The following is a 14,914-nucleotide window of genomic DNA, read 5'->3' on the forward strand; positions in this document are numbered from 1 at the left end:
TACAGATTTGATCCCTGTGGGTTTCGTTTGTTGAGTCAAATCAATATTTCCTTAGCTACAAAGGAGCCTAGAACATTTAGGGGAAAGCATCCTATCCAGGGTTTATAAGGAGAATTAATTTTATTTAAATATTCAAAAATTGTTGCCTTCAAAACAGTTAACATGAGAGGCTGTCTTATTACATCAGTGTTGCTTTTGCTTAAATCATTTTTGGAGCTCTCAAGTTTAACTTCTGTGTCTTCCTCTACATATTCCGTGCTTTTCCTAATGTCATAAACTTACCTTGAATAATCTACTTCATATCTGCCAAGTTAGCACTGAGTTTTCATTCTAACAGTGTATTAATTGACTGTGTGTTGGGAATTGTGAATTTTTGTAAGAGTGTGCGTCATGCAGTGATGATTATGCCACTCTTTTCTTGGAGGCATATCATGTACTAATCCTGTTGTTCCAATAATAAAAATACATTTTACTTCCTATAGTAGCTCCTCTTTTTTTAAACATTTTAGTTATGATTCTAGAGTTGTGAAGTTAATCTATCCCAGACCTTTATGGTCTAAAATAACTTGTATAAAGGCCAACCAAATCTCAATACAGCTTTTTAGGGAGAGTACCTTGCCTGCCATATGCCCCTCTTAGATCATAAACTAACCAAAACCACAGCTGCATCCCTACTGTAGAGGAAGAGTTGTGTTAAATATAACTTTCTATGCTGGTGTAGTGAAAGTTGACACTATTCCACTTGTAGATTGTGTGTAGTCACAGTCAAAGCGAAATATATTATACTAAATTCATCTTCTGTAGTTAATGATGACTCTTGATATGAACATAGCTATTTTGGCATGTACCTAATAAGCAAAATAGTCTTATCTAAAGAAATATCTTACACTCTACCCTTAATAACTCAGTAACATGAACATTACATAGTAACATGAACACCGGATAGTTATATCATGGGAATCATACAATAAATAGGCTTACAGAATATTGGAGCTAGAAGGGGCACACTGTGAGATAGAAAATTTTATTCCAGTCCTCTCATTTACAGGTGGAGATCCATATATGAAGAATAAACCATTAATAAATAACTTTTGTCATATTACTCAAACAGCAGGACTATTTCTGTAAATGTAGCTTTTGGTGACAAATTATAAATTTTATCATTAGCTGAATCATTTATCTAGAGCATCAAATGATAATATGTGAAATATTTTTTATTATAGCACAGAAATGCAGGACCTGCATGAATATGGCTGTCTAGTGAGAAACTGATTTCTCTTGCAAAGCAAGAGTGGCGATGTAGCCATAGCAAACAAAGAATAAAATCTGGAGTCAGAAGATGTGGGTTTTCATTATGGTTCTGTTTCTCACTGTTTGTGTGATGTTGGGCAAATCATTTAAACTTCTGGGGCTTCAGTATCCTCATCACTAAATTGGGACACTATATTAAATGATCGCCATGGCTTTTTCTACTTCTGAATCAACTGTGAAAAAACATAGCCAGGCAGGAAAGAAAAGATGACTTCTGTGGTTAGTAGTGTGTTTTCAGTGTATTTTCATTTCCTGCCCAGCAGCAGATCAGAATGCTCATCTTCTTCATGTGGCAAGCTGATCTGAAACAATACCTGTTTATTGTTGAAATAATACATTAAGCTCCCTCCATTACACATAATCATACCTTCAACTATACGTTATGATGCCTTCCAGGAAGCAGACTCCCCCAGGTTCTTCTGTATGGAGATTATATCAACCAAACACCATGTGTACTGGGCTGGACTGGTGTCTCATCACTTATAAAAGACTTATAAATTAAAACTTGTGGTACACTAATCACAGAGACAAGGGTAGCACACATGAAACACACAGAACAATTAAATGCTTAAGGGAGAGATCTTTGTGGACAGAGCAAGAATTGGCAAAATCCAACCTGGATTTTTACACTAACCTGCAAGCCAAGAATGGTTTTCACATTTTTTAATTGGAATTTTATTATTTTTAAAAATGAAAAAAATCATTATTAGCTCATGGGCTATTCATAGCCCATAGGCCTGTGGGTCACAGTTTGCCATTTCCTGTGCTAGAAGAACAGACTTTATAGATCTAACAGGAAAAGAAATTTTCAGAAAGCCTGGGAAAGGTTCCCTCTAGCCAAGCTTTTTTAACCTGGGATCAGTGAATAGATTTCAGGAAATCTGCAAACTTGCAGGGAAAAAAAATGACACTGACAGTAAATTTCACATGTTAGACAAAATAATAGAAGGGGGCCCCCTCTTTATTTTTTTTATTTATTTATTTTTTATTTAACTTTTAACATTCATTTTCACAAAATTTTGGGTTCCAAATTTTCTCCCCTTTCGTCCCCTCCCCCCACCCCAAAACACCGAGCATTCTAATTGCCCCTATCACCAATCTGCCCTCTCTTCTATCATCCCTCTCTGCCCTTGTCTCCATCTTCTCTTTTTTCCTGTAGGGCCAAATAGCTTCTATACCCCTTTACTTGTATTTCTTGTTTCCTAGTACCAAGAACAGTACTCAACAGTTGTTCCTAAAACTTTGAGTTCCAACTTCTCTTCATCCCTCCCTCCCCACCCCTTCCCTTTGGAAGGCAAGCAATGCAATATAGGCCGTATCTGTGTAGTTTTGCAAATGACTTCCATAATAGTCGTGTTGTATAAGACTAATTATATTTCCCTCCATCCTATCCTGTCCCCCATTACTTCTGTTCTCTCTTTTGATCCTGACCCTCCCCATGAGTGTTGACCTCAAATTGCTCCCTCTTCCCCATGCCCTCCCTTCCATCATCCCCCCTACTCTGCTTATCCCCTTATCCCCCACTTTCCTGTATTGTAAGATAGGTTTTCATACCAAAATGAGTGTGCATTTTATTCCTTCCTTTAGTGGAATGTGATGAGAGTAAACTTCATGTTTTTCTCTCACCTCCCCTCTTTTTCCCTTCACTAAAAAGTCTTGCTTGCCTCTTTTATGAGAGATAATTTGCCCCATTCCATTTCTCCCTTTCTCCTCCTCCCAATATATTTCTCTCTCACTGCTTGATTTCATTTTTTTAAGTTATGATCCTCTTCAATTCACTCTGTGCACTCTGTCTCTATGTGTGTGTGCATGTGCGTGTGCATTTATGTGTGTGTAATCCCACCCAGTACCCAGATACTGAAAAGTTTCAAGAGTTACAAATATTGTCTTTCCATGTAGGAATGTGAACAGTTCAACTTTAGTAAGTCCCTTATGACTTCTCTTTGCTGTTCACCTTTTCATGCTTCTCTTCATTCTTGTGTTTGAAAGTCAGATTTTCTTTTCAGCTCTGGTCTTTTCATCAAGAATGCTTGAAAGTCCTCCATTTCATTGAAAGACCAGTTTTTCCCCTGAAGTATTATACTCAGTTTTGCTGGGTAGGTGATTCTTGGTTTTAGTCCTAGTTCCTTTGACTTCTGGAATATCCTATTCCACACCCTTCGATCCCTTAATGTGGAAGCTGCTAGATCTTGTGTTATCTTGATTGTATTTCCACAATACTTGAATTGTTTCTTTCTAGCTGCTTGCAATATTTTCTCCTTGACCTGGGAACTCTGGAATTTGGCCACAGTGTTCCTAGGAGTTTCTCTTTTTGGATCTCTTTCAGGCGTTGATCTGTGGATTCTTTCAATATTTATTTTGCCCTCTGGTTCTAGAATATCAGGGCAGTTTTCCTTGATAATTTCATGAAAGATGATGTCTAGGCTCTTTTTTTGATCCTGGCTTTCAGGTAGGTCCATAATTTTTAAAATTGTCTCTCCTGGATCTATTTTCCAGGTCAGTTGTTTTTCCAATGAGATATTTCACATTATCTTCCATGTTTTCATTCTTTTGGTTTTGTTTTGTGATTTCTTGGTGTCTCATAAAGTCATTGGCCTCCATCTGTTCCATTCTAATTTTGAAAGAACTATTTTCTTCAGTGAGCTTTTGAACCTCCTTTTCCATTTGGCTAATTCTGTTTTTGAAAGCATTCTTCTCCTCATTGGCTTTTTGAACCTCTTTTGCCAATTGAGTTAGCCTATTTTTCAAGGTGTTATTTTCTTCAGCATTTTTTTGGGTCTCCTTTAGCAGGGTGTGGACCTGCTTTTCATGCTTTTCTTTCATCTCTCTCATTTCTCTTCCCAGTTTTTCCTTCACCTCTGTAACTTGATTTTCAAAATCCTTTTTGAGCTCTTCCATGGCCTGAGCCCATTGGGTGGGCTGGGATACAGAAGCCTTGACTGCTGTGTCTTTCCCTGATGGTAAACATTGTTCTTCCTCATCAGAAAGGAAGGGAGGAAATACCTGTTCCCCAAGAAAGTAACCTTCTATAGTCTTATTTTTTTCCCCTTTTCTGGGCATTTTCCCAGCCAGTGACTTGACTTCTGAATATTCTCTTCACACCCACTTCGCCTCCAGATCTGCCCAGCCAGTGCTTGGGGTCTGAGATTCAAATGCTGCTTCCCAGCCTCAGGGCTTTTGGCAGGGGGGGGGGGGGGGCAGGGCTGCTATTCAGTGTCAGATTAGGTTCAGCTGCTCAGGTTGGGGCAGGGCCGCCTCAGGGGGCTCAGTTCCCTCAGGGGGTTTATGTAGAGACCTTCAACAATGGATCCAAGCTCCTGCCTGCTTGGGGAGGTCTGGTCTCCTCCCACCTCTGCTGCTGCCTCCAGAGGCGGCCTGAGTTATGGGGGCACCCCACTCCCCTCTCGGCAAGCCAAGAAGACCCTCTTACCAACCTTTGGGGCCTGTGGTTGGAGGGACCCGCGTGGCCGCTGGAGATTCTGTCCCTGAAGCCTGCTCGAATCCGCTTCTTTCAGTGCAGCGTGGCCAAGGCAGGGCTCGGCTCAGCTCCGGGTCCAGGGTGCGACGGACCTTTTGCGAGAGGTTTTCTGGTCTCTCTGGAACAGAAATCTCCTCTGCTCCTTTGTTCTGTGGCTTCTGCTGCTCCAGAATTTGTTGGGAGTTCTTCTTTACAAAGATATTTTATGGGCTGTGGGATCGGAGCTAGCTTATGTGTGTCTTTCTACTCTGCCATCTTGGCTCTGCCCCTGGGGCCCCTCTTTAGATAATTTTTTTTCTAATTCCTTTTTAGTTCCCAGTCTCCCTTATTGTTAATTTATTTGGGAACAAGGGGAGAAAAGGAAAGGAATAGAAGTTGAGAGTAAATGGTTTGAGGAATGCTCACCATACTGAACATTTCTGTTATTCAGGAGGCCCTACACCATAGGATGTTTTTTGCTGTTCTTTCTCAGGAAATGAGAATGAAAAAGCATTTATTAAGCCCTTATTATAAGACATACACTGTGGTAGGTGCTGAAATTACAGATAGAAAAACAAGACAACTGCTATTTTCAAGGAGCTCAAGGTCTTATTGGGAGAGAAACAGCACATATAAAAGAATTCAAGCATAGGGCAGACAGAAAAACCTAGAAGTCCTAGTGTTGATGCAGCAATACATCAGCAAATTAGATGACAGTATTTGGGAGTCTGGAATGTATAGTGACCAGTATAGTGGGCAGTAATTACAACCAGTTGGTCCTCCACATTACCTTTCCTGCCTGTTCAAGTGGTGTCTAGTCAGTAGTGAATGGAAAAGGCCTTTATAACAAAAGGTGGGAGTCAAGGGCATACTGTGGCAGTGGAGAAAAGGGGCCCCTACCATGGAAACAGTGAACAATTCTTCTGTCTCAGATTGTGCTGGGTTTTCTTAAGACAAAGGTTGCTGAATTAAGACATTATTGTGAAGAGGAACAAAGATTTATATAGTAATGGTACAGATAGTTGAATGCTATATAGACCAATAAAATGGGAGACTAGACACTTTTTCAGATCTTCATGACCTCTCAAACTGCTCCAAAATAAGAATTATTCCCAAGAGATAATAAAATTTCAGCTATTTGTATCATGTAAGGACAATAAGAATCCTAATAAGGATAAGCCAATGGGAGAAAAGGCTAATTTCTAATGCGCTGACTCACTCAGCTCTCCCTTCCCTATCTGCTACTGTGCTTTGTCAGGGCAGCACAGGGCAATAGGATTAAATTCTTTTCTCCTCCCTCTGAAACCTCACCTATGGAAAACCAAAGGGCAAAAGTTTGTTCTGGTTGGGACTGTGGCGTGGCAATTACCACATCACTGAGGAACAGAAGGAACAGGGGCAGAAGGCCATGATGTATGGTTCCACCAGGCTTGCAGGAAAGGGAATTTATTTCCAACTGTAGTTAGTTCTGCCCTATCAGTCATTTGGAGCAGAGACTGAGGCCAGTGAAATGTTAATTGTCTAGCCTCTTCCCATCTGTTATTGTTATTTTTTGTTGGTTTATCTGCTTGTGCTAAAGAGGAAAAAATACCAAAGCTCTCAGGAAGAATAAAACTGTAGACCTTGAGCACAGGAGGATAAACTAACAGGGAAAAAATATGAGTAAAAGACAGGAAGATGGCCTTCCATATCATCAGTGAGTCCAGACATCTATGAACAAATAATTGCAGGAAGAAGAATCAACACCTGATGAGGCAGAGGATCATATGATTTCTCAAGAGAATGTGGAGCCACCGTAGGATGATTCCCAGATGATTTAAAAGAGAAATAATAGTGAAAGCCAAATTTGTGGCATGTACTGCAGAAATGATTAACAATATAAAAACTTGAATACATGATGGAAAACTTCACCAAAGAAACAAAGAGAGAACAACTGATTGGAAATGCAAGTACATGGAAATAAAGGGTCATGAGGAAGAAGAGAAGCAAAAAGCAGTAATATTAAAAGAAAACATGATCTCCATATAAGTAAAATATTTTGCTCTTGAAGACAATTGTGTAGAAGTAATTTAAGGATTATGGGCCTCCTGGAAAAATTATGACAAGTCAAAAAACCTAAACATCGTATTGTTAAAAATAATATAAGAAAATTTCCCAGAACTTCTGAACACAGACAACAAAGTGCCAATCAAAAGAATCCAAGATTACCTCTAGGAAAATACCTTGTGCTGTAAAGTTTAAGACACAGTTGTAATTCTGCAAGAAACTAAGAGAAAGACTTTCAAATATAAATATAAGAAATTTGAGATTAATTTTTTTGTGCCCAGACAGCTCCTTGGAACTATACTGAGGAAACTGTGTGTCTGCTGCTGTGAAGGGCACTCCCTGACACAAATAACCATGCATGAATGACCGGGATTGGAATTACCCTTGTGTGATGGTGAACAAGTCAACTCCTTTATGACAGAAAGTAGTGGCAGTGCCTCTAGTCGTTGTGGATCAAATGGCTTAATATATGTAAAGTATTTTGTAAACCTTAAAGTACTGTATATAAATGTCAGTTCTCATTTTATATTGTGGTCTAGGAACTGTTTAGTCTCGTAATCTGATGTCGCAGTCATCCACTCTGTTGAGAGCCCTGATTAGCCAAGTAGCTATTACTAAATATGCTAAAATAAACAAGATTCTTTATAAATAAAGGATAACTCTAATTTAAAATTAATTAAACGTGAAATTCCCTTTGAGTTTTTCACCAGGCAAGGCACTATAGTAAATGACCATGCTTTGTGGTTTGCTCCATTCAGTAGCTATGTCTTCTTCTCTGACACAGACCATTTTATTTCTGACTTGGAATACCAGCCATCAGGTTCAGCCAAGAAATGGATTCAACACAGTCAGCTCTTATATCCAACTCCTTTCTGGAGAACCTAGAAGGGTGAGTGTTTAATAAACTGCTTCAGTTTTTGTGTGCACAAATCTGGTAATTGCATGCACAAGTCAGGTAGTTAAGCATGCAGTTACCTGATTTGCATGCGCATAAGTGAGGGTGTGCATGTGCAATAGTAAGTATATCTTTTTGCAGTTGTATCCATTGTACTACTAGCTAAAATTTGCCTGAGACACTCAGCTTTTAAAACTAACCGTATTAAACCTCTTAGGCTCTTCTTAAATTACAGTGAAAGTTTGAACTAAAAGCAGATGCTTGCTATGATTTATTAAACTAAACTGAGGGTGATCCAAGTAGCCTTTTTGTCCAGGGCTTAGGTGAAAAGTTCTAGAGTTGTGTGGGGTCAGAACCAGGGCATTGGACTTAGAGTCAGTTCTGAAACCCAGTGGCAGTTTACCTGGGGTTATCTGACTCTTACCTGGGGTTGTTTGCTGTATAACTTGAAGATTTGATCATCAGTGTCTTTATCTGTAAAATTAAAGGGCGACCGTAGATTTCCATCTCTGACATCCTTTGAAATTTTAACTTACTCTGAGGGTTAATAAGGTGTTTGAGCCTAACCTATTCTAGGCTGAAAGATAACCACAATTTTGGAGAAGCATGACAACATGAAATAAGAATGGTGTGATAAAATAGGACTCTAAACAGTTAAGCTCTCACATTTCCAGAAGAGAGCTCTGTGTTGGCCTGTTGGCATTTTAGCTGAGATGGGCAAACCTAAACTCTTGGAAGCTGTAATTGGTATATTGGATACCCAGTTCTAGCCCGGGATCTTTTCTGGTAGTGATTACCTGCCCTTCTATGCCCTTTCAATCCAAGACCCTAGTAGATACTGCAAAAGTGCAATTGTCAGAATAGGGTGTTGTGGTGGTGGTGGTGGTGGTTTTTTTTTTTACAGTGCCATTTGAAGCTAAACTTGCATTGTTTTCAAGTCTTTTTAGTAGAGTGAATAATTAGAACCACTTCTAACAAATGAGGAAACAGGTCCCCAAATGGCATTAAATGACTTACCCAGGTCACACAGTGAGTTAGTGATGGAACTAGATCTATAACACAGGTGTTTTGATTTCCCATCCAGTGCTCTTAATCTTTGAATTCCATTTGTTTTCTGTTAGGTAGTTTGTTTTAAGAAGACTGTGTAGAAAAACTTCTTGCCAAGTACAAATCAAACTAAAGATGTACCATTCTACGTGTTTAACCTTCCCTTTATGAGTTGTTGAAATATTTTTTTAGGATTTTCTTACATGTTCACACTTCCTATTTATTTTTAGTAAGTGCATTGTCATCAGAAATTCTTGCCCAAATTCAGCCATACTGTTTTATTTTGTGATGTCATAAGCCTTTGAATTTAACCAGAAAGTGAGCTCTGTGCTCTTTTTAAGCAGTGTTAAAATTTGCTTTTCACAAGAAGAATGATCCCTTGATCTTCTTTTTGCAGTAGCTAATTAACTGGAAAGACCCCCTGCTAGTACTCTTAGAAACTAGACTAGTAATGGAAATTTAAAGCAGAAAGATAGCTTCAGATCACTTATCTTGTCTCCTTTGATAATAAACTAAGGCAGTAATACCTTTTTTTTTTCATGGTTAGAGCCTATCTTGATTTCATACAATTTTTTTCTTCTATATCTACTTAATTGTAGATGAATAAAAGGTACTAGTCCTATAGCAACACCCTTAGCTATATTAGGACAGTCTTCTAGGAAAGCTCTTAAAGATCCTAAACCACAAAATCAGGACAGTTGTATGTGTGTTTCGAAGGTTGAAGATGGGACAAGTCAGAGTCCAAACCCTGTGTAATTTCCCAGTGATTACCATGGGAATTTTTTAGTATTTTAAGCTGAGAGAAACAAGAAATCCTTTTTGCCTCTACCCTTTCACATTAGGAAGTTGAAATCATCAGACTTTCACTTTATGGGGTCAAGAACTATGGCCCCCTAGAGATTTGGGAACAACTGCACGATACTGATGTCTTTTATGAAACTAAAATCCCTATTCAGCACACTCTTGATGTTTTGTTGTGCTATCTGAATTTCATCAGGTGGTCATTTTCAGTAACTTTTAGTCAGTAGCAAATTCCTAAACTACAAGATATTCAGGTTTCCTTGCACCCCCTGAACTCCCTTATTTTATCCTTATCCCCTTGTTGGTTCTTTATGCTCCCATCTTATGATCATCATGACTTGGAGCTCTTCACATCAACTTGCCCAAGATGTGAAAAGGATATAAAGAGACCTTGTCCTCCTATTCCTACTTTACCTGCTTCTCTCCCTTCTCTCATTTACTAAGACCATTTGAATCCTAAGCTCTTTCCCTTATTAACTGGAAGTACAATAATGATTTTCTCCTCATGCCTACCACCTCAGAACATGTCATTTTGACCACACAAAAGTACTTAAACATAAATTTCAAATATGTAACTATCATGCTTGTGCAGTTTAAACTTGTATGATGTCGTAGAAAAAGCATTGAATTTGTAGTCAGAGGGCCTTGGTTGAAATTCTGGCTCTACAACTGTAGGTAATTTCCTTAAACTTCTGTGTTTGTTTTCTCATCTGTGAGATGGGAATAATACTTGTACTACCTACCTCACAGGGTTGTTGTGAGGCTCAAATGTACATAGAACACTTTGTAAACAGAAAAGCATTACATGAATGTCAGCCACTGTTATGTAATTCCGCGTTATAAACTATTAAAGACATAGTACGGTATGGTGGATCAAGAACCAGCTTGGGTTTTAGACTCAGGAAGATCTAAGTTTAGGTCCAGTCTTTGACACATGCTGCCAGTATTGACCCTAAGCAAGTCACTTAAACTCTTAGTGACCTAGTTGTAGAGCAGTAGAGTATACCTGATTCGAATGAAATCACAGGTCTAGACCGAGCAACAATCAAAAAAAGAGTATAAGATATCGAAGAAAAATTTTCTATCTAAAATTGCATAGAGTGCCTCTCAGGATACAGTTGTAGTATAGTAACAAGAGCAGAAGATTTAGATTCCAGAGAACCTGAGTTTAATCTTAGATCTAATTGTTAATTATTTTCCATGTGACCTTGGCAAGTCACATCACTTCTCTGGGCCTTAATATTCTTATCTGTAAAATTAGGGAGTTAAAATTAGACCACAGCATTAAGATAGATGTGTATATGTGAGTGCTTAATAAACACTTTTGATATTAAATCCCCTTGTCTTAGAGAACTGAAGCATTTTTTCATAAAAAATGTTTCAAAAAAGTAAAAGTTAAGATCATATCTGATAATTTGATCAATAAGCAAATATTTATTGAATGTATGTTAGAAGGTGAAATTTCAAGTACTTGAAGGATAAAATCTTAAACAGCAGAGGTCAACCTGATTGTCATGCTTTTTGATAACGAATTGAATTGCTTTTGTTTTGGTTAATGTGGTAGTGCTACAGTATTTGCTATTTCCATCCTAGAATGCCCTTACCTTCCACCACCAATTTCTGACTTGCCTAGCCTTTAATATTTAGCTCAGATACTTGGGTCATACATGCCAAAAGATTGGAAGCTTCATTGGGGAAGAACCCTCTCCTGTCCCTATACATCCTCTAGCCCCTAGTGGAAGGCTCTGGCACCAGACAACACTGAAAATTGGTGGAAGTTTTTTCTAAAAGATCTAAGTAAGAAAATAACATAATGAGAATTTAATCAGTGTACGTAAAGTACATAACAGTTTCAGCAGTTGAAGTGAATAAATCAATTAGAGTGAGTTACCTTTATATAGAACTTGAAAGTTTGCAAAATGCTCTACTTACATTACCTCATTTGAACCGTAAAATCTTATGACATTGGTGGCATCGGTGATATTATTTTCCCCTTCATACAGATGAGAAAACTGAGCTAAATGACTTAACCCATGGTCATACAGCCAGTAAGTGTCAAAGACATGATTCTAACCCCAGGTCTTCTGACTCTCACTCCAGCACTGTATGGCACTGGGTCATTCATTTTAGATGTCAGGTTTTGGTATCTTGTTAATCAACCTAAAAATCCTTCTTGAGCTTACTTGGAAGTGTTAGCGCATTATTTCTCCACTTTAAACAATTTCTGTTGTTAGACTTCCAAGTTGAGGCGGGGAAGGGAAGGTAAACCAGTTGGTCAGAGACCAACTCAGCTCTGTCCACGTGCTGTTCTCATACTATCCTCACACCCACCTTGGGAGATAAGTGCTATTGTTATCCCCATTTTATAAATGACCAATATCTGAGACAGAGGGTTAAGTGTGCTAGTAAATTTCTAAAGTTATTTTAACTTAGACTTAATATTGACTGTAAGTCTAGCACTCTAGGCATTGCCACCTAGCTACTTCATACATCTGATCTCAGAATACCAGATGTATCTCAGTGATCCTAATTAACTAGGCTTCAGGTTCCTCAGGGGTAAAGGTTAACAGGCCAAGCATTTTGCTTCTTTACATAGTGACAAGAGAAAATCCAAAAATTTAGAAATATTTTCAACAGTCTAATTAGGTATCTTGGTATAGGAAAAAAATTGGATTAGTAGTCGGGAAGATAGAATTAAACTAACTGGAAGTTCAGTGGTACTGCTCACTAGTTATGTGATCTTGAACAAGTCATAACTTCTATGATGAAATTAGGGGTTTTGCCCCAGACATAAAATTTTATTTTTTAAATTAAGTTATTGGTGCTTTGTTTTTTACACCATAGTCATTTCCCAAATACCCTTTCCTTCCTTTCCTTCCTCCTTTCAACTTCTCTGGGGACAAAGAAAAACTGTTAAGCATAACCAGCATGGTGACCTCATCAGTGTATACAACATTTCACAACTGTAGCCCTTTCCTTAGACTTAGAAAAGGGAGGTTCCTGAAATATAGAAGCTGCTGCCAACATTTATATTTCTGCAGCACAAAGAAACAATTTAGCTTGTACCAAATTAGCAATAACTAGTTAAAATAGGAAGATACTATTTGGTGTCTCTCCTCTCCCTCCTGCCTTGCTATGTTCTTCCCTTTCCTCTTTACGAGTTGCATCTTTAGGTTACTATCTCTTCCTTTAGGGATACTTTTGTCCTAAGGTCAGGTTTCTTCACAAACTGAATTTATTTTAAAGTTAATGTGAGGGCACCTTTCATACAGCTTGCTACCTCAGGCATATTTTGTGAAGTTTACCTTAGGTCCCAAATTACTAGCTATAGCTCTGCCTCTTTAATCTCAATTTATTTTTCTGTAACCAACTCACAGGACTTTTGTGAAGAGAAAGCTGTGTGAGTCATGAAGTGCTATATAAACATGTAGCTCTCCATCAGGAGGAGATTGGGAAGATCCTAGAAATGATACATGTGCTTGAAGTGCCGGACTCCAAGGCACTTAAATTTTACTTAATTTGATTCTCATTACTGAGTTTACAAAGGCTGTGCCAACAGAATTCAAACTGTGACAGGTCCTACCAAGTAGGAAAAGTTTTCCATGTGGGCCCAGTGATAGGCAAGGATTCTGGGACCAGTTGGCCCATCATGATTCAGAGAAGCTCATTACCAAAAGGGTGGCTAGGAGGGGTTGGGTTCTTTGTTGCCGTACTCACAAAGACCATTGTTCACTAAGGCTTTTGGAGCTGTAATCTACACTGGTGAAAGGAACAAACACTATGCTGATTAAAATAATGGTTCTGAACTACTAAAGTGAATAATTTTGGGAAATAACTTAAAGAACTTAGGCCAGCTAAAGCAGCAAGCTTTGCAGGAGACACAGAAATATTAAAGACTAACCAATCCTCTAGCATTTGATGCTTGGATCACCTTCTAGATGTTCTTTCCTTCCCCAGTTTTCCTGATACTGCTCTTTTATTCTCTTCCTACCTCTCTTGACTTTTCCTTTTCAGTGTATTTCCTGGATCTTCCTTATCATGCCATTGAACTATGGATATACCCTAAAACTCTGCTCTGTGTTCTCTACATTCTCTGCATGACTTCATCAGTTTCCTGACAACTCTCAGATCCTATATATCAAGCTTAGTCTTTCACCTGAGCTCCAGTACAATATTCCTAACTGCCTATTTGACATTTCAAATTGGGTGCCAGTATGCATCTCAAACTCAGCATGTCAAAAACTGAACTTGTTGTTTTTCCCCGAAAACCTGTCCCCTTTCCAGACTTAAGTACCATTGTCCCAGATTCACAACCTCAGAATCATTCTGGACTCCTTACTCTTGTTCATACAACATATCAAATTAGTTAATAGATCTTATCATTTCTACCTCCACAATTTATCCTTTATCCATCCACTTTTCTCCACACAGCCACAATCGTAGTTTAACTCATCATTCTCATCTAGATCCTTGCAATATCCTCCTAATTTGTCTCCCCACTTCCAGTCTTTTCCTTTTCACAGTGGACAAAATTGATGTTCTTAAAACACAGTTCTGATCATATCGTTTTCTTTCTCAAGAACCTCCAGTGGTTCCTATTTTCCTTTGGATTAATTGCACATTTTCTCATTCAGCTTTTAAAGTCCTTTACTTTGTGACTCCAGCTTACCTTTACAGGGTTACTGCACCTACTAGTCTTATGTTGTTCCATCTCTATCCTTACCCTCCCTGCCAGATTGTTCCATTTTCTGCTCCATGCCTTTACACAGGCTATTTGCCCTGTGCCCAGAATATACTTCCTCCTCACTGCTCTCTGCCTCACAGAAAATCTATACTTACTTCCAAATTCCACTTAAATGCTGCTTCCTGCAGAAAACCTGTCCCATTCCTGTAAGTGCTTAGTGACTTATTCCCTTACTCAGTAAACTCCTCTGGCTCTCTTATTATCTCTAGTATAAAATATAAACCCCACCTCCTTTTTTCTTTAATTTTTTGCTGCATTTAAAACCCTTCACCACCTGCCCAACCTACCTTTTCAGATACATTATTAGAATTTACTTCCCATACCCTGTAGTTCAGCCAAAATGGCCTTTTTAATGTTTCTCATATGTGGTACCCCATCATCCATCTCCATGACTTTGCACTGTCTCTCCCTCAAGTTTGAAATGCATGTCTTTCTCACCTTTTTCTCTTAGAACCTCTTGTTTCCTTCAAGGTTCAACCACTTTCTTACCCCCTACCCCCACCCCAGCTGCTGACACCTTTCTCCAAAATTAACTTGTATCTGTTGTATATATGTATATGGGTGTATACACATACAAGTTGTCTTCCCTGACTAGAACATTAGCCCATTAAAG

At 38.6% G+C, this 14,914-nt stretch overlaps 1 protein-coding gene across 4 annotated transcripts in view; it reads left to right on the forward strand.

Annotated features, from left to right (window-relative positions):
* Positions 1-14,914, forward strand: part of NFATC3 (nuclear factor of activated T cells 3) — a 173,928-nt gene that overhangs the window by 136,112 nt on the left and 22,902 nt on the right. The window contains exon 10 of one of the 4 annotated variants that reach the window (XM_072636144.1): positions 7,599-7,703. The exons of the other annotated variants lie outside the window; for them this stretch is intronic. Coding sequence (XP_072492245.1) covers positions 7,599-7,699 — 101 coding nt within the window. The 3' untranslated portion in view covers positions 7,700-7,703. The remainder of the gene's footprint in view (positions 1-7,598; positions 7,704-14,914) is intronic. 4 annotated transcript variants of the gene reach the window in all.

This window comes from Notamacropus eugenii, chromosome 1, assembly GCF_028372415.1.
Source record: "Notamacropus eugenii isolate mMacEug1 chromosome 1, mMacEug1.pri_v2, whole genome shotgun sequence".
Lineage (NCBI taxonomy): Eukaryota > Metazoa > Chordata > Mammalia > Diprotodontia > Macropodidae > Notamacropus > Notamacropus eugenii.